Genomic DNA, 23,394 nt, shown 5'->3' with positions numbered 1-23,394 from the left:
ATTAATGATTGGCCCCACCTTGATGCACCGAGCGCCTGTACTTGGTTTGAACAGTCATTCTGTGCTGAAGGTCCCCAATGCCTCTAAGGCCTCCTTCACACATCTGTATAAAACTGATACCAGAAAAAAAAGTACCGGTTTCATCAGTGTTTTGTATCAGTGTGTCATCGCTGTTTTTCCGGCATGGCAAAAGAACATAAGCTTCTCCTATACTTTGTAATATTAAAGACGTACCACACACAGATGACACACGTGCAATACATGTTTTATATGGACCCATAGTATTGGCCTTTGTATTCCATGTTCCCGGTAAAAAACGACCATGTGCAAAACACCGTAGGTTATAATGGGTGCGTGTGGTATACGTGAGAAAAAACTGATGCTACGCGTACTGGAAACACGGCCAAATGTAGTGCTACGCTAGTGCGGAGGCCAGGACCTGCACTGCTGCACTTACCTCATATTTGCATAAAGATTCAGCAATGGATTTTTCAAAAAAAGAAAACAAATGTTTCCGAAACAAAGCTATAGATCTAATGGTCATTGCAGTGAATTTACAGAGATATTATTTTGGGGTGTCAAAACCTGCTGACGTTGTCCTCTTTCATTAAACTTTCCGTAATATGCAGCGTTGTTAGAAAAACAGACTAATTTACTTACAGTCCTGGGGTGCAGCGATGATAACGCCTCATCACTCCCATCTTGCTTTAATTCCCTAAACGCTTTCTTTTTGTCTGTTATTGCGCCCCTTACAGCTCTATTTAGCCATAGTGGTTTCCTCCTATTTCTAGCTTGTTTATTCCCATAGGGTATATATTGTGCACAGGTCGTACACTGGATGCTTATAAAAGTCTCCTATTTGCCCTGTGTACTTTTATTTCTTAGGACTTTGTCCCAGTTAATGGCATGAAGATCATCTCTCGGCTGTTGGAAATTCACCTTTGAGAAGTTTAGTGTCCTTGTAGCCCCTCTACTTACAGGATACATGAAAACATATTATTTTGTGATTATTAATACCCGTGACCCCCAATGCATATATTTGATATTCTGTCTGGCCTATTGGTCCATATTGGGTCTAGCAGTGCCCCCCTTCTTGTTGGTTCCTGTGCCTGTTGTGAAAGGTAATTGTCTTTCATTGTTGTCAAAAACCTGTGTCCTTTGCTGGACCTGCAGGTTTCTGCGCCCCAATTTATATCCGGGTAGTTGAAATCCCCCATAATAATGACTTCTCCCTGATTCGCTACCTCATCTATTTGCTTTATGAGGATATTTTTTGCCACTTCCATTATATTTGGAGACTTATAACAAACCTCTATCAGTATTTTATTATTCTTTCTCCTGCCCCTTATCTCCATCACACAGGGCAAATGTTCCTGATTATTTTACATATAAACAAACCCCCCCCCCCCCTCACTTATTTGTCCAGTCATTCCTGAACAGACTATAGCCCAGTAAATTAACAGGCCAGTCATAGCGCTTGTCCTGCCTTGTTTCTGTTATCCACATGATATCGTAATTTTCTTTCAACAATATTCTAATTCCTCCATCTTGTTACAGTAATTGCCCGCCCCCCAGTACCTAGTTTAAATACTCCTCCAACCTTCTCACCATCTATCCCCCAGCACAGCTGCACCCTTCCCATTGAGGTGCATCCCATCCCTAGCATAGAGTCTGTAGCCAAAACCCTCCTTCCTCCACCAATTCCTTAGCCACTTATTCACTTCCCTAATCTACTGCCTCTCTAGCGTGGTACAAGTAGAATTCCCTGAAATAATCTTTAAGGATCTTCCACCTACCTCTAACTTTGTCATTGGTGCCGACATGCACCATGACCACTGGGGCCCCTCCAAGCAATCTGTCAACCCGAACAGAGATGTGCTGAAGTCAAGCACCAGGAAGACAACACATCGTTTGGGGTCTGTTTCCCTAATAATGTTCTCAGTTTTCTCCTCCTTCATTTTCCCCAGAATCTGATCCTGTCTATCATCTGTCCCAACTCATTCCATGCACTCGTTGGCACCATGTATTTCTATGTGTATAGTTACTGTCTGGGAACAGATGGGGCCAGCTTCAATGTCTCCCCCTATGGCTGGACCATGCACTGCAAGCACTTCTTACCTTTAGTGTATTCTCTACTTTCCTATAGATTGTGAGCAGGGTCCTCACTCCCCTTGTCTGAATTGGTGAATTATGTGTCACTCTGTAGCCGTAACTTCTGAACTGTAAGATGCTGTGGAGTAAGTTGGTTCTATATACATGTTGATGGGTCATAGGCCTCCTGCAGTTAAGTTAACAGTATCAGTCCAAACGGGAATGTTCTGTTACTCACCCTTGTATTTTTCGGATGAGACTTTAGTAATTATATACATTTTCCCGGCTGTATTATACGTAAGGCAGTGATGAAAATACTGCAGACTTGACATACACAGGTGGGATAGCTAATACTAGAGAAGAGAGACGATTCAGAAAGATCTAAATAAACTGGAGCAGTGGGCAGTAACTAACAATTAACAGAATGGTTTTTAACAGGGAGAAATGCAACGTACTACATCTGGGCAAGAAAAATGAAAAAAGCATATACAGAATGGGAGGAATAGGGCTAAGCAACAGCACATGTGAAAAAGACAGGTATACTAATAGATCACAGACTGCACATGAGTCAACAGTGTGCTGCAGCAGCGAAAAACACAATTCTGGGTTGCAGTAACAGAAGCATAGAGTCTAGATGACCTGAAGTAATTCTCCTCCTCTACTCCTCCTTGGTCAGACCTCATCTGGAATACTGTGTCCAGTTCTGGGCACCACATTTAAAAAAAGACATGAAAAAACTGGAGCAAGTTCAGAGATGAGCGACCACAATGGTGACCGGTCTGCAAACAATGTCCTATGAGGAACGGTTAGAGGATTTGGGAATGTTTAGCTTGCACAAAAGAAGACTGAGAGGAGACTTAATAGCTGTCTACAAATATCTGAAGGGCTGTCACAGTGTAGCGGGATCAGCTTTATTCTCACTTACACACAGAAAGACTAGAAGCAATGGGATGAAACTGAATGGGAGGAGACACAGATTAGATACTAGAAAAAACTTTTTGACAGTTAGGGTGATCAATGAGTGGAACAGGCTGCCACGAGAGGTGGTGAGGTCTCCTTCAATGGACGTCTTCAAACAGAGGCTGGACAGACATCTGTCTGAGATGGTTTAGTGAATCCCGCATTGAGCAGGGGGTTGGACACGAGGACCCTGGAGGTCCTTTCCAACTCTAACATTCTATGATTACTTGACCCTGAGGGGAAACGTCACGGCCCTGGGGGAATAAATAAGACACTTCTGTTTTGGAGCTCTATTCTTCAGTGTTGCTTTTTGGTGGGCTTGTGTGATCCTGGTAAGGTGAATCCTGTCATTGTCCCCACCCTTCTTTGGTGTTTGCTTATAAAATGTCTGCATTGTGTCTTTTGCAGAACGGTCAGAACTTTTGTATCCTGGATGAGCAAAAGTTCTCCAAAGAGATCCTGCCTAAGTACTTCAAGCACAACAACCTGTCCAGCTTCATCCGCCAGCTTAACATGTGTATGTATGATGTCTCCACCAGAATCTAATGCAGACAATGGAGTGCAATATCCATGTGCATTCACAATGTTTTTGATCAGGTGTCATATCATCTTTTCATCCACTATGTATATTTATAGGTGTTGTACTGGCTCTAATAAATAAATTATAGGCTAGTTATGACTTTAATCAGCTGTCCTGTAAATGTAGATCACATATCAACCGCAAATGTATGCTCACTGGGACCCCCAACAATCACAAAAGCCTGTGTGCCTGAAGAGGGCGCAAACATGGAGGACCACCACGCCTGTGGACAGGAAATAAAATAGTGGCTGCAGATTCCCACTATGGCTCCATTCATACTGGGGACTTCCTTCGTGTACTGTAAAGAGAATCTGGTGCTTCACGCCACTGGTTTCTGCCTTACATAGTGTTGTGGCCCAGTGGGATTGGGTAGAGAAAATTCCAGATGAAAGAAAGAAAGAATTGCCGTTTTGGAGAATGTATGGATATTTTTTGTAAAGTATATAAAAAATATGGTATTTGTTGAGTATAAAATATGACAAGACCACCATAAGAGGCTAAAAATTACATTTAAAGGGGTATTCCCATCTCCAAGATTATATCCCAATATGTAGTAGGTGTAGTAATAATATTAGCAAATATCTCCAATTAGAAATGTACTATAGTTCTTCTGACTCACTATGTCTCTTTAATTGTGTGCAGGCATTACAGTAGCTTAGATATCCATGGTTACGACCACTAGCTAACTATCACTATATCAGTGCTCTAACCATGGATACCTAAGGTCCTGCAATGCCTGCACATGAGGAGAGAGACATAGTGAATCAGAAGAACTATTCTACATTTCTAATTGGAGATATTTGGTAATATTATTATTACCCCTGAAGTATAACAATGATGTTTAAATCTAGTCCTAGAAACAGGACAATTGTATATGAATATTGAAATCTAGAACCATATACCTGGTGCTGCCCTTGTAATTATTGTACTTTAAATACTCCAGTCGGCTGGTGTTGTGAACTAATATTGAAGCCACAAATTTGTATCTGACACTGCATGGAATGGGATTTAATGATACCCGAGTCTTCTGTGTGAGTTATCCACAGCTCATCAGATGGACGCTGTTAGTATATAGGGCTTGTCCAGGTTTGGCACAAAAGTCGGCAGTCACTCTGCCTCCAGACTTGTGAATCCACAGTGTATACTGTCAGGATTCTCCGGTGGCGAGGCCAATCGGTTATGTGACTGCAAGTATGCGATGTGCACACTGCCGACTACACACCCCTTTAAATGCAGTGTAGCATTATGGCAGAGCACAGCGTGTGGTAGGAAGACTGATGCTTTTAGTTGCACGAAGTAGAGGCGTATCACAGATGTGCGCACGTTGTGCCCCCTATTCCAGATGAGCCTGTCCACCTGTAAACTAAAGCCAGATTAACGGAGCATGGTCAGGCATGTGCACTGCTGCTGCTTGTCACCTCTATGGGACTGATGGAGGCGCCTACACTGAAGTGATTGATAGATATCCCAACACTGAATCACATTATCAGAATTTGCGGCCTACAAATATTTCCCATTTTTGTAACAACTTGATTTGCATTTCTATAGATGGCTTCAAGAAAGTGCTGAGTCTTGAGAGCGGCCTTGTGAAATGTGACAGTGGCTCAGGGATTGAGTTCCAACATCAGTTTTTTAAAAAGGGGAAGGCCGAACTTTTAGAAAATATCAAGCGAAAGGTATGTATGAATGTTACAGTGTAGAGTCTTATTCTCAATCCATCATCTGTAATGCTGCCTGATGAAATGTGTTGTGTCCTTGTGGTTTGTTGACTCCATTACATAAGCATTCAAGTCTTTTAAAGCCTAGGAAATAAATACAGTAAGTGTTGTGTTCCCAGTAAACTTTTGCCGTAAAATAATAATAGTTTTATTATGACACATTTCTTTGCGCAAATTTCAGCCTTCAGTTGTTAAAGGTAATCCGCCAGGTTTTTGCTCTCATCTGAAAGCAGCATGACGTAGGAAGAGAGACCGTGATTCCAACGATGTATCACTTGGATTACTGGGTGCAGCAGTTGTGACACAATCAGAGCTCTTGGATATAGCAGAGCTGAGAAAGCTAACCCTGCCCACACCACAGCTTTCTGTGTATATTGTATATTGACAGTGAGCTGCTTATCAGAGGAGGAGGCGTGGTCAGACCACGGCTCATGTGAGCACCAGTCCTGGCAGTGATAATGTGCTGGTGATAAAACGATCATTGTATGAAAACAGCACACCGCCTAATATGTAACACATGGCTGCAATCTGTGTCTCAGCTGCTACTTTATGCTGTCCTCTGATTACATAGCCAACACCTGCTGACAGATTCCCTTTAAATGGCTAGAATTCTTGTGTTCGCCAAGATGCTCAAAATCCTATTTTCACAAAGAGCAGCGATTTCTGCCTGTCTAAGGCCTCATTCAGACATCTATGCTCCACGTACATATCCTATTCTTGCTTTTCATGAATAGAAGACGTTCCCAATAAAATCTATTGACATGTCTGTATTTTTCACGTAACGAAACAGCATGTCCATTATTTGGCAGCACGAGTGAAAAGTGCCAATACAAGTCTATGGGTCCGCGTGCAGCACACGGATGGTGTCAGTGTACAATCTGTGTGCAGTCTGTGATCAGAACTGTAATAAATGGGAGAAGCTTTGTGATGTAGTTATCTATACGTCAAAAACACTGACAACACACTGACCAATTACTGATGGCTCCCGTACCATTTCTTTTGCATACAGGAAAAACGCTGACTTCTGAATAATAATAGTATGACCGCTTTCCCTTGTGCTGCAAATGCTCCGACCCTTGAAAAAAATCAATGCCGGACGACCCTTGAAACTTTCTGTGCTATATGGCACCAGGGCTTTAGCAGGAGATCCTTTTATATTCCGTAAATTGAAAGGGGCCTCTGTTTATTGGTTTTGGTTTTCACAGTTAATAATCAGCTCAGGATCTTGGGAATTTGTTGTGCAACAAGTCACATAATCCTGCTGTGATGAGCCTCTGCCATCAGGGAATATCTTTGTTGGGAAGATGTACTTGGTATGTGACAATATTTGGCATATATGTGACACATACGGTAAATGTCAATGTATCATCCCCATGTGTGCTTGGACCCAAAGTTTCCCAGCAGCTCATTGTCCAGATCATTACCCTGGTGGCTTCCTTGCCTTTTCCTATATGGATCCCCCAGGTAAGATGTACTGTTCTCTATTGGGCACTTTTATTCTGATGCACACATACTGGTTGTTTCCAGCAGTGCTTATCCCTCCCAGCATGGATGATGATCTGGCACCTTTTCTATCATATCATTATGAACTTTTTCAGCAATTTGTGTGACAGCGGGTCTTGGGTGGAATTACCCTGTTGCCAGTTGAACTGCTTTAAAGAGGATCTGTCTCTAATTTTTACATTTTGAGCTGGATACACAATGTAATGGCAGCAGAGTGGAATAAAACTTTTTTTTTCACCTTTCCGTTGTGGAGGTACTAGCAATCAAAGTATTTGGCACCTAATGAGTTAACTCTTTTATGTCCAATTGGGTGTTATCAGATAGCAACTCCTTCAGGGAGAAGACCTGCATTCCCCCAGTGAAAACTATCTGATAACTTCTGTTAAAGGAGTATTCCCATCTCCAAGACCCTATCCCAATATGTAGTAGTTGTAATAATAATATTAGTAAATATCTCCAATTAGAAATGTAGTGTAGTTTTACGGATTCGCTATGTCTCTTACCTCATGTGCAGGCATTGCAGGACCTTAGGAAGCCATGGTTATGACCACTAGCAACTAGCTAACTCACTATAGATCAGTGGTTGTAATTATGGTCATCCCCCGCCCCCATTTTTGCAACCAGCAAAGCTAAAGCAGACAGCTGGGCAGGCCCATGGATATTGGACCCTTCCCAGCCTAAAAATACCAGTCCACAGCCGCCCCAGAAGTGGCACATCACATTAGATGCACAAATTCAGGCGCTTTGCCCAGCTCTTCCCAATGCCCTGGTGCAGTGGCAATCGGGGTAATAGTAGTTGGGGTTGATGTCACCTGTGATTTGTCCAAAATCATAGCTGACATCAAGCCCTAGTTTTAGTAATGGAGGGGCGTCTATCAGCCAGTAAGAAACACACACACACAAATACTTTATTGAAATAAACACCATCATTCACCAATTTATTAAAAAAAAAAGTTCCCACTCGGGTCCGAAGTAGTCCAGAGTGACCTGGAACGTCTGAAGAGCAGTGATGTCGGTAACGACACTGCTGTTCAGGACTATTGAGAGTAATTCATCCTGAGACCATTCATGTGTTTGTTTTCCATCCATGGCAGTGGGAAAATTCATCAGTATGCCTAATAATAATAAAAACACTGCCATGAATAAAGAATGGGATCTAAACCTCCTCCAGTGCAACTTCCACCAATCATCCACGAGTAATTTTATTGATCAACAAAGCTTTTTCCAGCGTGATGGATCAGCATGTCACAAGATAAAAGTAATAAGTGGCTTGGTGAGAAAAACAGCAAATGTTGGGTCCATGGCCAGGAGACTCATCAGATCTCAATCCCATTGGGAACCTGTGCTCAATTCTCAAAAAGTGGATGGACAAACAAAAACACAGAAGGGGTATGTGCACATGGCGTCTTGTTCAGGCTGATTCCGCCCAGACATACCTGAAAAAGTGGCTAAAAAAAAAGCCAAAAAAGAATGACTGTATGCTCAGCAATGTGAAAACCACTTGCTCTTTTAACCACTTCAGGCTTAAAAAGCCATGAAGTGACTGGTCCATTTTTTTGGCGGCTTCCGCTTGGAATTTAAAAAGAAATTAAAACATTGGCAGCAAAGCGAGACACCAGAAAAAAGTGTTTCAGGGAAGACTCCATAATAATAGAATTGTGATAAACTCAAAACACTGATTAGGCAAGAAAGGAAGAAAGGGTGGCAATCAGTCAGGATTTGGCCTAGAAGCCGATATCCAGCTGCCAGGGCGAACTGCAGGAGTCTTACAAAATAAAATAAGAGTTAACACTTTAAATATTGAGTCTTTGCATAATCTTAATGTGTTAAAAGTTTTAAAACTTGTGAAATGCTCATAATTGTTCCTCATTAACCATAGAAACCTCTGACAAAAATATCTAAAGCCACGGAAGCTGCAAACTTTGTGGAAGCCAAAATTAGTGTCGCTCTCAGTAGAGTGTCGCTCTCAGTAGAGTGTCGCTCTCAGTAGAGTGTCGCTCTCAGTAGAGTGTCGCTCTCAGTAGAGTGTCGCTCTCAGTAACCTGACGCCTCCGAGTGCTGCTTGTCTTTCTTTGGCTAAGATGGATTTCCACTGTTTTTTTTTTTGTTACCCCTTGAGTGGATGATGAGTTCAGTTGGCAGAGGGAGAGTTGGCTCATAAGTGGAGATAGAAATGCTGAAATGGCACTGAGCGTTTAAATTGGCCTATTAAAGTCTGAGTGCTGTAACCAACAATACACTCATCTTAAGGATCCCTTTACACAGAACGAGCAGCGGCACCATAAGACCGCTGATCAGTAAACCCTTACCAATTAATTGGTGGTCATTTGAATGCTTGTTTACCCGGCAGACCGAAGCAGATGAAGCTCACTGAGCGATCTATCCGAAGTTGCTCAGTGCTCATAGGCTGCCATTGTTCTCAGCAGCACAAGTCCGGCTTACACAGGATGATGCCCCACAGAGAACGATCTTCTTTTATGCTGTATAAGATCATTTCACCAAATAAACCAGCATTTTGTTCATTCATTGAGCGATAAGCGGTCTGTTTACACTGCAAGATAATCCTGAAACAAGCATTTTTAGCAACAATCGTTCACAATTATCTTGAAATGTAAATCCCCTTAAAGGGAATGTCAGTAGGTTTTTGCCACTTCATCTGAGAGCACCATGATGCAGGAAAAGAGACCCTGAATCCAACAATGTGTCACTTTGATTGTGTCAGAACGGCTGCGGCCCAGTAATCTGAGTGCTTAGATTAACAATGCAGCAGAGCTGAGAAAGCTAACCCCACCCACCCCAGGCTCTATATGTACATGGTCTATAGACAGTGAGCTGCTTATCAGAGGTGGGGTTGTTGTGAGACCAGGAGGCATGCTGCTGTAGTCCAGCAATGATGATCACCAGGTGATAAAACCTTCAGTGTAAGTGAATAGCACACAGCCGGACATGTGTCATATCTTCGAAATCTGTATTTTAAGTCTTGCTTCATGCTGTCCTCAGATTACATGGCAAACACCTGCTGATAGATTCCCTTTTAACCATGCTTGCTTATGTAAAAGCTGCATGTAGTTTTGTACTGCCTCAAAACTGTCTTACCTTAAAGGAAATCTGTCAGCAAGTTTTTACTATTTAACCTGTGAACAGCGTAATCTAGGGCATGAGAGCCTGAATCTAGGGATCTCACACTTATTAGGCTGTGTAATTACAATGCTGTCAGCATTTTATCAGCAGTACAGTCACACTATCTGACTACAGTTCAGGGGCAGAGCAGTCTGACTAATCTGTGTACCCCCTCCCCCACCACCACTGGGTAGCAGCATGCTCACATTGGAAAGTGTATACAGGCAGCAAGTATGCGACGCCGTTACTTGCTGACTTGACGTGCTCACCTTTGCTCAGTTCACTTGTACTGACCCAGACCACTCACGTCTAGTCGGAATGTGGCCAGAAGCATTCTGGCGGTCACAAGACCACCCGTGCACTCCACCATCATCGGAGAATCCTCACGGCGTGGGATGTGTGCGCTTTGAGCATTTATAATGAGTGCAGACTTTCATCCAAACCTGGACAACCCCATAATGGATTTATTCACAGGTCATAGTTTAATGAGTGCATTGAAAAAGTGTGTGTTCTAGCAACGTAATAGTCAACTCTACTGAAACATGTGAATTCGGTCATCAATCATGTGTTTTCAATTTGCTGTGATTTACAACATGGCATTAAAATATTATCACATGCTCCTTTGCACCATAAGGTGATCTTCCACCATGACCAACTGTTGGTTTTTTCTATGTTGTCAGTAAATTTAGAAATTTTGGACTTTAACATTTTAGATTGAAATTGTCACTTTCATAACATATCAAGTGGTTCTACTTAGAGATTAATACATCTGGACTTTCTTTGCATTTTAGATGCCTCCAGTGAAGGCAGAAGATACTAATCTCACTCAGGATGATCTACAGAAAATAGTTACGGAGCTGCAAGATCTTAAACATGTGCAAAGCAATATGGATACTATGCTGGAAAATATGAGACGGTATGTGGCAGATGGGTTCCACGGGAAGTAAGCTCGTGGGAATTTAGAAGTTGTATAGTAGCCAGCTCTTAAGACATATATATTCTTCTATACAAAAATAACACTAGCGCCCAACAAGGGTGGGGGGCGGTAAACATAAATGTGTGCTGCTAGCAGACCAATGGCCCTGTGTGCTGACCCATGAGAAATTGTAATGAATACGGAGTAAAGTCTATGGTACTGCTGCACTTTTGAATATACAAATGGCTAAAACATTTACTATAGTACAAACATGCTAGTATAAGACAAGGGATAAAAATAAAACGTCAACATCACTTTTTGAACAAAATGGAAGAATACTCTGAAACACAAATTGAGTATATTCTAGATTGCATCAAATTTATTTTAACACACAGTAAAATTGATGATCATAAGTGAAGTAACTGACAGACCTGGGGTACAACCATGGGGACCAGGTTCGCCCCCAGCTATACAAATCTATATTTCGGCTATTGGGAGGAGTCTGCCATTTTTAACTCAAGGTAGACGGCGGTCCTGGTCCTATGGTGCCGGTTTATTGATGATATTCTATTTATCTGGGAAGGTTCTCAAGATTCATTGATAGACTTTTTTGAGGAAATTAATCACGACTATGGTCTATACTTTACTTTTACATTCAGTTCTGTCGGTGTTAATTTTTTGGATTTGACTATTTTTGTGCCCTGGGATTGTTTAGCCACCAAGAGTTATTGAAAGGAGGCGGATTCAAACCGCTTTATTCTTATCCCTAGCCGTCACCTCCCTGCCTGGCTTACTAATAATCCCCAGGGTCAGTTTACTGGTATCCACCGCAATTGTACTCACACGGCTAGTTATGTTATGGAAGCTGAGTTCTTGAAAGAACAATTTGAAAGCAAAGGATATGACTCAAGCCTGATAGGCACCTCCTGGAAGGGAGTACAGTCTATGTCAAGAGCTCATTTTGGTTCATACCATTAACCCCCATACCCATCAGCATACAACAGCAGATTGGGTAAGTCCCCATCATTACTCAATATGACAGTAATCACAAAGCTTTCAAGAAGATCATTTGCAAATATTAACCCCTTCACGACCTTGGACGTATATGTAAGTCAATGGTCGTGTCCCTGCCTTTGATGCGGGCTCTGACACTGAGTCCGCATCTTTCCCCACACATGACAGCTGATCTGATCAGCTGTCATGTGCATGTAGCAGCTGCGGGTGGATCAGCGACCCACCCGCAGCTGATGACCAGTTAAATGCCGCTGTCAATTGCTGACAGCGGCATTTAACACGCACCAGCCGAAAGCGCGTCACTAGTCCCAGCCATCTGCTCCCGTGTCACATGATCGCGGGGCACCGATGAGTTGTCATGAAAGCTGGGGGTCTGCAGAAGACCCCTGTGCCTGTCATTGTGAATCTCCTATGAATGCCGTCTCGTGGTCGGCATTCATAGGAGATGATGATGTCTGCTACATACAGCATGGCTGGAGCCTCGCTATGTGTAGCATATGCGATTGCATAATCTCAGCTTCAAGTCTCCTAAGGGGACTATTGAAGGCTGTAAAAACTGGGAAAAAAACAAAAAAAACACAACTTATCCCCCTTTTTGCCCCATTGAAAGTAAAACTATTATAGAAAAGTAAAAAATACATATTTCTTATTGCTGTGTTCAGAAATGGCCGATCTATAAAAATATAAAGTAGATTAATCCGATCAGTAAACGAGAAAAAAAATCAAAACACCAGAATTACTTTTTTTTTCTGCCACAACATTGTATTAAAATGCAATAACAGGGGGATCAAAAAATTGTATCTATCCCAAAATGGTATTGATAAAAATGTCATCTTGGCACACAAAAAATAAGCCCTCACCCAGCCCCAGATCCCGAAAAGTGGAGACACTACAAGTCTCTGAATATGGCGACATAGGCAATTTTTTTTTTCTTACAAATTTCAGATTCATTTTTTTCACCACTTAAAGAAACTATACATGTTTGGTATCTGGGTACTCATACTGACCTGGAGAATTATACTGGTCAGTTTTACCATATAGTGAACAAGGTAGTTAACAAAAAAAAAAAAAAAAAGCTATTGTGGGATTGCATTTTTTTTTTTTTTTTGCAATTTGACTGCAAATGGTATTTTTTTTCCTGTTTTTCAGTACACTATATGGTAAAATCAATGGTGTCGTTCAAAAGAACAACTAGTCTCACGAAAATCAAGCCATCATACGGCCATATTGACGGAAAAATAAAAAGGTTATGGCTCTAGGTAGAAGAGAAGCAAAAATTGGAAAATGCCTGGGGGTGAAGGGGTTAATCAGCTGGTTTGGCTGTATTTTAATTCAGAAAGAGGGTCTCATGAGGGCTGCCCCCTGTCACTGATGCAGTTTGCCTTGGAGATGAGTCCAGTTGCTTTGAGAATGGGACAAGATATATTAGTAAGAGGCATTGATGTCGGTGATAGAATGGACGTAGTAGGGTTGTACGTAGGTGACCTCGCTTTGTTCCTGACACACGTGGGAGCAGCTTTTACCTGGAGCAATAGATTTGACTAACCGGTTTAGAGTTTATTCCAGTCTTAAAATAGACTGGGACAAATTGGTTGTAATGCCATTAGCAGACTGTGGATAGTACTGTCATGGCTAATTTTACAACCAGAGATTTCTTTGCTTGAAATTATGAGTGAAGAATTCTGGCCGCACTGTGATAGGACTTTTCCCTTTGAAGGTCTTTTTCTGGCCAGGTAAGCTACAGCTATGAGATGGATGAGGGAAATGCCTTCTCTTTTTCAATGGAAAAAAAATTGTTAAACCAGTATAATTTCATCTGAAAATGTAGTAGTGTGTGGAATTAGAAGGTTCAGGGATGAGGTGTGATGAGTGTCCAGCGTTGTGCTGTCCACTGCTTTGTCTCATCCTAGGATGAGGTGTGATGAGTGTCCAGCGTTGTGCTGTCCACTGCTTTGTCTCATCCTAGGATGAGGTGTGATGAGTGTCCAGCGTTGTGCTGTCCACTGCTTTGTCTCATCCTAGGATGAGGTGTGATGAGTGTCCAGCGTTGTGCTGTCCACTGCTTTGTCTCATCCTAGGATGAGGGGTGATGAGTGTCCAGCGTTGTGCTGTCCACTGCTTTGTCTCATCCTAGGATGAGGTGAGATGAGTGTCCAGCGTTGTGCTGTCCACTGCTTTGTCTCATCCTAGGATGAGGGGTGATGAGTGTCCAGCGTTGTGCTGTCCACTGCTTTGTCTCATCCTAGGATGAGGTGAGATGAGTGTCCAGCGTTGTGCTGTCCACTGCTTTGTCTCATCCTAGGATGAGGTGAGATGAGTGTCCAGCGTTGTGCTGTCCACTGCTTTGTCTCATCCTAGGATGAGGTGAGATGAGTGTCCAGCGTTGTGCTGTCCACTGCTTTGTCTCATCCTAGGATGAGGTGTGATGAGTGTCCAGCGTTGTGCTGTCCACTGCTTTGTCTCCTCCTATTCCTCGGCGTCCTGGAAGAGGTTGTACGCGGCTTGTGTGTGACTGTAGACCCTGAAGATGAGCTATGGCTTACATCTATAAATGCTGACAACACACATACATCCTTATAGGCAATATTAAGGAGCATACTGGAGTTTGGACACAAATGAAAGTTTAAAATTCTTATATATTTTATTGAATCCTAATTAAAACAATCACCACAACAATTAAAATTTAAGCAGGAAAACAATCCATCAGCACACAGGATTATACATGTGGGTCTCAGGTAAAGGCTGCATTTAATGATTTAGCATAATCAAAGATAATAAAATTAATAAAGATAAAGTTGGTCAATAAATTTATAGTTTCCACATCGGTCTAAGGTGTCCATTACCATAAAGTGACAGTGCTAGCGGTATAGGCAAAAGCACAAGTTATGTGCTCTAAAGTGACCGTGCTAGCAACAACATGTAGTTAGGTTGATGCCTAAGTAGTCAGAGGTAGTTGGGTTAAAAAGTGACAGTGCTAGCAGCAACAAAATAAGGATAGATTAATGCCAGCCTAGAAAACAGGAACTAGGCTATAGACTTTTAAAGTGACAGTGCTAGCGGCAGCAAAATATGGTTAAATCGATGCCCAAATAATGCCCAATAATGGGCTATTGCGTAACGCATGGTAAGTAATGACTAGACATTGGTTCACACAAGTGTCAATCCAAAGCGGACCTCAAGTTTCACATAGACAGTGGGGTAAACTACTTACAGCCAAATAGTATGAGAGAGGGTAGCCCACGATTCCACTTACCATGCGTTACGCAATAGCCCATTATTGGGCATTATTTGGGCATCGATTTAACCATATTTTGCTGCCGCTAGCACTGTCACTTTAAAAGTCTATAGCCTAGTTCCTGTTTTCTAGGCTGGCATTAATCTATCCTTATTTTGTTGCTGCTAGCACTGTCACTTTTTAACCCAACTACCTCTGACTACTTAGGCATCAACCTAACTACATGTTGTTGCTAGCACGGTCACTTTAGAGCACATAACTTGTTCTTTTGCCTATACCGCTAGCACTGTCACTTTATGGCAATGGACACCTTAGACCGATGTGGAAACTATAAATTTATTGACCAACTTTATCTTTATTAATTTTATTATCTTTGATTATGCTAAATCATTAAATGCAGCCTTTACCTGAGACCCACATGTATAATCCTGTGTGCTGATGGATTGTTTTCCTGCTTAAATTTTAATTGTTGTGGTGATTGTTTTAATTATGATTCAATAAAATATGTAAGAATTTTAAACTTTCATTTGTGTCCAAACTCCAGTATGCTCCTTAATATTGCCTATAAGGATGTATGTGTGTTGTCATATGTAATTTGGAGTGACTTTGTCAGTGTAGTGACGTATGATAGTTGTCTATAAATGCTGATCTGTGAGGTGATGTGGTTACTCTCTGCTTCTCCTTGAGGCATTGGTGATGTAACAGGCGTATATCTGATATATGGATTAATGTACATTCCTGGAAGTTCCATCTTGTATTGCACTTACGGCACTGTCAGAGGTGAGCATTTGCTGACTTGTCTGTATTGTCAAATCTTGGGTACTTGCAAGTAGCCTTCAATAAAACAAAACAAAAAAAATTGGCAAAAATCTCCATAAGATGTGCCATTTCACCATGTCTTTCAGTCAAGCATATAAAAAGCCATTCTAGATGAATCCCCTCTCCCCCAATTGTCAGATACACGGGTACTACTTGTTAAACACTTTCAGGCAAGAGATCCTTCTTCTAATTGATCTGTTCATTCATGTGCAGCCTTCTGCTGATATCTCCTGCCGGATCTGAGGAACGTTGCATACATTCAGTAGTAGGACATTTACTCTAGACGCCATTTTTAACTAGGGTTTCAATTGGAAAACTCATCGTGAAGGCTATTTTTCTCACCACAAAACCAGGAGACCCGTTCTTTCAGATTATGTGGTCCGGCTTTGTGCAAAATGTAAAAATTAAGCAGATTTATCGCAAACAAAAATGATCTCCTGCTCCTCATGGTATCAGTCACTGAGCTCTCCTTTATAGATGTGTATGTGTAAAGATGATCTAATGGCTGTCGAGGTCTACCTCTACTCCTGCCGGCACCTGGTTTGGGGATGTATGTATTTTATGTTCGTATGTAGAACCAAATTGCATTACAGACATCTGCATCGCTGTCCCTATTGGGACTCACAGTCCACACTTCCTATCAGTATGTCTTTGGAGTGGGGGAGGAAACTGGAGGAAAGCCACACCTGCATGGGGAGGTCATACAAACTCCTTGTAGATGTTTTCCTTGGTGGGATTAGAACCCACCAGATCAATGCACAATCCCAAGACTTGAGTTTTTTGTTTGTTTTTATATTTGTAGCATTTTATGCTTACAATAAATTTGTCTTCTTTTTATTTGTTGATACAATGTTTGTAGGGAAAACAGAGATCTCTGGAAAGAAGTATCTTCACTGAGAAGAAGACACAGCCAACAGCAAAAGCTTCTGTCAAAGGTGACTTATGCCGTTCCTGCTGGTGGTGGCAGCACAAAGTTATGGTGCAGTGTGCCCATTACTCAGTAATAAGTTTCTCAGTTTTTAACCCTTTTGCGACAATTAGCAAAATTATACACAATGCTGCTGCCAAATGCTTGGTGAAACCAGACAAATGTAGAACTTACCTAGTGCACATGTCTCCTGAACATGTCATTTCTGACCTGCTAATCGCAGCAATTCAGAGCGATTTGCCTAGGACATCCGCAATTACTGGCAAGTATTTAGGTGGTGGAAAACTTGGAGTGATCCACCTGATTGCTGCCTGAATTGCATGCGATCACAGCCACTTTAACAACCACACCAACACTCTGCACACACCACTCCAGCGTGCAGAGCTGTCTTATGCTGTGCTAAGCTAGCCTGGTGATTGTAGCAGACATCTGGCTATATGGATTTTGAAATTTGCTAAACTCCCTTCCTTCCTGACACACACCACTAATGAGCATTTTTGGAAATGGGTCCATAGGTAGATGTTATCGCGGCATACTTGCCTATGCATTGCCTTTATTGACTTTCCTGGACATTTGACACTTTGTGACATGATATACTCACTCCCTGCCCCGCAATCTGATTACTGGGTGCTGATGGCTCATCATGACAGGTGGGGTCCTGCTGAAGGTCCCCTTGGCTGTCCTGCTGGTCCTCATGTGAAGTCTAGCTAATGGTTGGACTTCATACCCAAAGGTTTATATATCTATATACTGTAGTATTCTAATGAAGATAAAGGCAGCACTCCAATTGTTCAGTAGAAATTCTTTGGTTTATTGACAGTCATAGTGTCGACATTACGTTCCAAATGTGGAACTTTTTCAAGCTTGAAAAACCACAGAATTTCTACTGAACAATTGGAGTGCTGCCTTTGTCTTAATTTGAATATACCTGAGGTTTGGTTATGCCTGTTAGGCTTTGCACCCGCCATCTCTTAAAGCTTACTTGTGCTGCACCGTTTGTATTTTTTGTATATATTGTAGTATAAAAGATCAAATGTTTGCGGGTTCAGGCCCCCCTGAGGGGATATATAAAAAAAAAAGTTAAAATGTAGCATTTTGCTTTTTTTTTTTTTTTTTAACTATTAAAACACATATGAAATATATTTTTAAATTCCCCATGCTAAACCCACTTAAAAGAAAAGAGAAATAAGATGTTTGTGAAGAATCCGCACCTCGCCACCCACCTGACTTTGCTATTACGTCAGAGGGATCACGTGATACGGGTACGCAGTTTGCACCAATGTGACGTTCCGCACCCCTCGCAGACACAGAAGGCCAGATTGCTAGTTTTTCACAGACACCCCTGTCTGCACGGCTTCAGGAAGGTACCGAGAATGAGAAGAGGTGGCCCACTAAGCCACTGACGTGGCACGACACTCGTTCACACCCCTGACAGGCTGAGAGGCCCCTTCCACTAGCCCCAGTGAAAACAGAACCTTATCAGCCCTGTAGAGCCGCCACCAGTTCCTATTCGACATAAGCCCCAGTCCGTTAACTGGAATTATTATATCGGGCCAGAAACCAGCCCCGATAGCATGAGAATTAACCGAACAATGGATGTTTGGATTCGTGGATCAAGATAAAAGAGCAGCCCAAGGTTAAATTATATATTTAATCGCATTAAGGGCACACTAGACAATACACTATATACACAAGATTTATAGATACATAATGGTCAGAGATGCAAATACCATAGTAGTGGTACAAAAGTATGCAGTTATTAAGAGTCAAATGAAAGGCCTGGCTTGTGGGGGAGGGGCTGCCACATGGGAGTTTTGTGGTCCCCTCTGTTGCGTGACTTCTCCCCACACGATGTGTCCTCGCGACCTCCCAGAGAAAAAAGCACTAGGCTAAGATCCGCAGAAGCATTTAACCCTCTGGGTCACTCCCCTCCTGCCCCCTGGGCTGAACCTGAATCTCCTCCCTGTGTCCCTGTTAGATAATAACTCCAAAACTTCAGATGGGTCATAACTCCTTAATGGACGATCCTGGGGAGGCGGTTCTGGTGTCATCTGATCCAGCCGGGCCCTGCTACGCGTGGAGACTAGACACAGCGGTCCTATGGATTTCCAAATAGCTGTGCTATGTATATCCCTATCTCTACGTGCTAGACTGGGTTGAGATCCAGGCGGACATTCACAATGTCCTGATGATTTCAGAAATATATTCGATGTATGGCTAGGACTAATGGTATTTCCATAGCTCGATTTGGAATCATAGCTGTCTGAAACAAAGGGGGAGACCGCATGCCTTGGATCCACAGGGGGTCTTCCTGTAGTAGCTCACCCGCTAGCTGGTGGGAGTGTAACTCCTTTGTTTGAAGCTGGCCAAGTGTCTTGTTACAATTACACATGCTTACAGGATGATTGTGAGCTGCCATTACATCCCACCATCCTTTACAATGTTTAACTAAATTCAAGGTCAAGAAGTGTTTCTGGCACCCACCTGTCTGTGATCCAAGTGCTGTATGACCGAGCGGTTCTCAAGCCGCTGCCTCCTGAGGTTGTCTCCCCACCTAGCACCATCCTCTTTACCTTCATTGATGGCTCACTGTTAGAGATGTCACGCACAGAGATCCGACAGTGAGCTATCAAAGCTAAACAGGCAAGTATTGGGCGGGGAAACCGCCTGGGGAGGCACAGGCTCAGGAAGTGCTCTGTTTTGCCCAAATGAGCTCTGAATAGCTCATTTGCTTATACATTAAAATGCTAATTACTGTCGGATGCAGCACCAGGTGAGATGTAAAGCTTTTGTTTTGATGCTTACTGATATACCCTGCTCAAAAAAATAAAGGGAACACTTAAACAACAGAATATAACTCCAAGTAAATCAAACTTCTGTGAAATCAAACTGTCCACTTAGGAAGCAACACTGATTGACAATCAATTTCACATGCTGTTGTGCAAATGGAATAGACAATAGATGGAAATTATTGGCAATTATCAAGACACCCTCAATAAAGGAGTGGTTCTGCAGGTGGGGACCACAGACCACATCTCAGTACCAATGCTTTCTGGCTGATGTTTTAGTCACTTTTGAATGTTGGTTGTGTTTTCACACTCGTGGTAGCATGAGACGGACTCTACAACCCACAGAAGTTGCTCAGGTAGTGCAGCTCATCCAGGATGGCACATCAATGCGAGCTGTGGCAAGAAGGTTTGCTGTGTCTGTCAGCGTAGTGTCCAGAGGCTGGAGGCGCTACCAGGAGACAGACCAGTACACCAGGAGACGTGGAGGGGGCCGTAAGAGGGCAAAAACCCAGCAGCAGGACCTCTACCTCCGCCTTTGTGCAAGGAGGAACAGGAGGAGCACTGTCAGAGCCCTGCAAAATGACCTCCAGCAGGCCACAAATGTGCATGTGTCTGCACAAACAGTTAGAAACCGACTCCATGAGGGTGGTATGAGGGCCCGACGTCCACAGATGGGGGTTGTGCGCACAGCCCAACACCGTGCAGGACGCTTGGCATTTGCCACAGAACACCAGGATTGGCAAAGTCGCCACTGGCACCCTGTGCTCTTCACAGATGAAAGCAGGTTCACACTGAGCACATGTGACAGACGTGACAGAGTCTGGAGACACCGCGGAGAGCGATCTGCTGCCTGCAACATCGTTCAGCATGACCGGTTTGGCAGTGGATCAATAATGGTGTGGGGTGGCATTTCTTTGGAGGTCCGCACAGCCCTCCATGTGCTCGCCAGAGGTAACCTGACTGCCATTAGGTACCGAGATGAGATCCTCAGACCCCTTGTGAGACCATATGCTGGTGCGGTTGGCCCTGGGTTCCTCCTAATGCAGGACAATGCCAGACCTCATGTGGCTGGAGTGTGTCAGCAGTTCCTGCAAGATGAAGGCATTGAAGCTATGGACTGGCCCGCCCGTTCCCCAGACCTGAATCCGATTGAGCACATCTGGGACATCATGTCTCGCTCCATCCACCAACGTCACGTTGCACCACAGACTGTCCATGAGTTGGCAGATGCTTTAGTCCAGGTCTGGGAGGAGATCCCACAGGAGACCATCCACAACCTCATCAGGAGCATGCCTAGGCGTTGTAGGGAGGTCATACAGGCACGTGGAGGCCACACACAATACTGAGCCTCATTTGGACTTGTTTTAAGGACATTACATCAAAGTTGGATCAGTCTGTAGTGCGTTTTTCCACTTTCATTTTGGGGGCAACTCCAAATCCAGGCCTCAATTGGTTAATAAATTTGATTTCCATTGATGATTTTTGTGTGATTTTGTTGTCAGCACATTCAACTTTGTACAGAACAAAGTATTCAATGAGAATATTTCATTCATTCAGATCTAGGATGTGTTATTTCAGTGTTCCCTTCATTTTTTGAGCAGTGTATATGCAGTCTGGGGGTTGATCTTCTGGACACATTCACTTTAACTAAAGCTGCTGTATGGTATCACAGGCTAGTACCTAATCTATAGTTTTTTTTCAATCTATTTCTAGGTGCTTCAATTCATCCTTAGCTTAATGAGGGGCAATATTGTGCTGGCACCAAACAGGAAAAGGTATTTACAAGTTGCTCTTGCAGTGTCCATTTTTTCCCTTATTAATTACGTTTTATTAGCAGTTTTTGTTCTTTCTATCTTTTATACATATGGTCATATAAATTATCACATTGACATTTTTTTTTTAAATGTTGTCTTTTTCACATTAACACATTTTTGTTAAATTCATCCCAAAATTATAGGCAAATTAAGAGGAAATGTAGCAAGTTGTGGAAAATAAGTTTAGAATTTAGCGAAGTACTAATATGTTAAAGGGAACCTGACCAGGAATTTGCCACATGACGCACAGCCAATACCATTAGGGCCTTTTTACTGCCTACTTGAATGCTAGAGCAAAAACAATGTCCCCAATTCAGTCTGCAGATCCCAAAAAAGAGCCTTTATTATGCATATAGACTGGGTGGTCCGGTCCGATGGGCTTCTCTGATTTTGATCCCCCACCCTCTCTTTTCTTGCAGCCACCGTCCTCCTTCCCTTGTTCATGTGGATGACTTGTTCCTACAACATCCACGCAGTGTCCCCATGGCGCTCCTGCGCAGGCGCACTCCTATCTGCCCTGTCAAGGGCAGAGCAAAGTACTGTAGTGCGCATGTGCCGGTAAAGGCCAAAGAGCCCAGATGACCTGGAAGTAAAGGCGGAGCATACGCACTACAGTACTGTCCTCTGCCCTCGGCAAGGCAGAGAGGAGTGACCTGTGCACGAGCACAATGGGGACTCTGTGTGGATCACGTAGGACCGCCCCATCTGTGAATATAATTAGAGTTTTATTGGGGATCTTTTTTTTTTTTTTTTTTTTAATATATATACAGCATTCCAGTATGCTGTAAAAAAAAAGCCCTAATGGTGATGGCCATACTTTACATGGGGAAAACCAGGTGACTGGTTCCATTAAAAATTAAAGCTTAATAATATGTAACTATACACTTCAAAATCAAGTGGTCAGCACAGCTGTGAAAAGCTTCAAGAAGACAATGGTGAATACAAGTCCGTGGTGCTCAATGTTCCAGACGAGATGTACTAATCAATTCCAGCAATAGAAAATAATCCACAGCGCTCACTCTTGTGCTTTTGTTCCATAAAAGTCCTCTTTATTTCATGAACATACAGAGGTGGAATTACAAACGGCACAGAGATTCTGAGTCACAGGGTTTGATTCGAACGCAGGCGATCTGTGCTTTTTGTTTTCCCGCCATTGAATGTGCACAAAATATAGAGGACTTTAATGTATTAAAACCAGAAGGGTGAGTACCAGGGAATATTTATATTACTGTAATACTTTACGCCTTAAACTGATAATATACTCACAAAGTTCAAAATAAAGATTCTTTTTCATCTCAATCTGCTCTTCTGTGCTTCCAGTTTCACATAGCTGTAACCAGCTGACAGACTAATGATACAAAACTGCAACTGTTGCTCTGTTGATGCGCAAGGCAGAGGATTACCTTCTGCCATGTGCATCAACATAGTATCATTCACAGTTTCATATCACTGATCTGTCAGCACTAGACATCAATCACAGCTCAGCCCTTCTCTTGTTCACTCTGCCTGCACAACAGAACTTAGGAGAGTGGAGGGGAGGAGTGTTAATCTCTGCTGGAAACAAGCTAATGATGTAGAAAGCCAAAGATAAAATTGGACGGATGGACTATACAGTGAATTGAAGAAAAGTGAATTCTAAATTTAGAATACTCTTATGTCAATGGAGGAGGCATAGAAGAGCTATACTGGGAGCCAGCTGGAGGTTACTAGAGTCTTGACGTGCAAATTGCCTCATCAGAGAAAAAGAGGACTTGAACTCTATAGCGCCACCTATTGGAAGCCGCAATCCTACAAGTCACAATTAACCCTTCAACGTGTCTTGCAATATGACTTAGTTTAAAATCCAAATCAGAATCTCAATTTGCAGACACGGTGTTTCGGGCTGTTAGCCCTCGTCAGTGCAAAGT

The 23,394-nt window shown here is 42.6% G+C and overlaps 1 protein-coding gene across 1 annotated transcript in view; it reads left to right on the top strand.

The window, feature by feature from the left end:
- Window positions 1-23,394, top strand: part of LOC141154642 (heat shock factor protein 3-like) — a 52,616-nt gene that overhangs the window by 4,810 nt on the left and 24,412 nt on the right. The window contains exons 2-6 of the mRNA XM_073640907.1: window positions 3,460-3,568; window positions 5,180-5,307; window positions 10,764-10,888; window positions 16,816-16,891; window positions 21,387-21,448. Of these exons, the coding sequence (XP_073497008.1) occupies window positions 3,460-3,568; window positions 5,180-5,307; window positions 10,764-10,888; window positions 16,816-16,891; window positions 21,387-21,448 (500 nt within the window). The remainder of the gene's footprint in view (window positions 1-3,459; window positions 3,569-5,179; window positions 5,308-10,763; window positions 10,889-16,815; window positions 16,892-21,386; window positions 21,449-23,394) is intronic.

Source organism: Phyllobates terribilis, unplaced genomic scaffold, assembly GCF_046119375.1.
Source record: "Phyllobates terribilis strain yellow unplaced genomic scaffold, ASM4611937v1 Scaffold_7__3_contigs__length_470593459, whole genome shotgun sequence".
In the NCBI taxonomy this organism is placed as follows: Eukaryota; Metazoa; Chordata; class Amphibia; order Anura; family Dendrobatidae; genus Phyllobates; species Phyllobates terribilis.
Note: the sequence above shows the minus strand (reverse complement) of the source record. Positions and strands in the feature narration are given on the sequence as shown.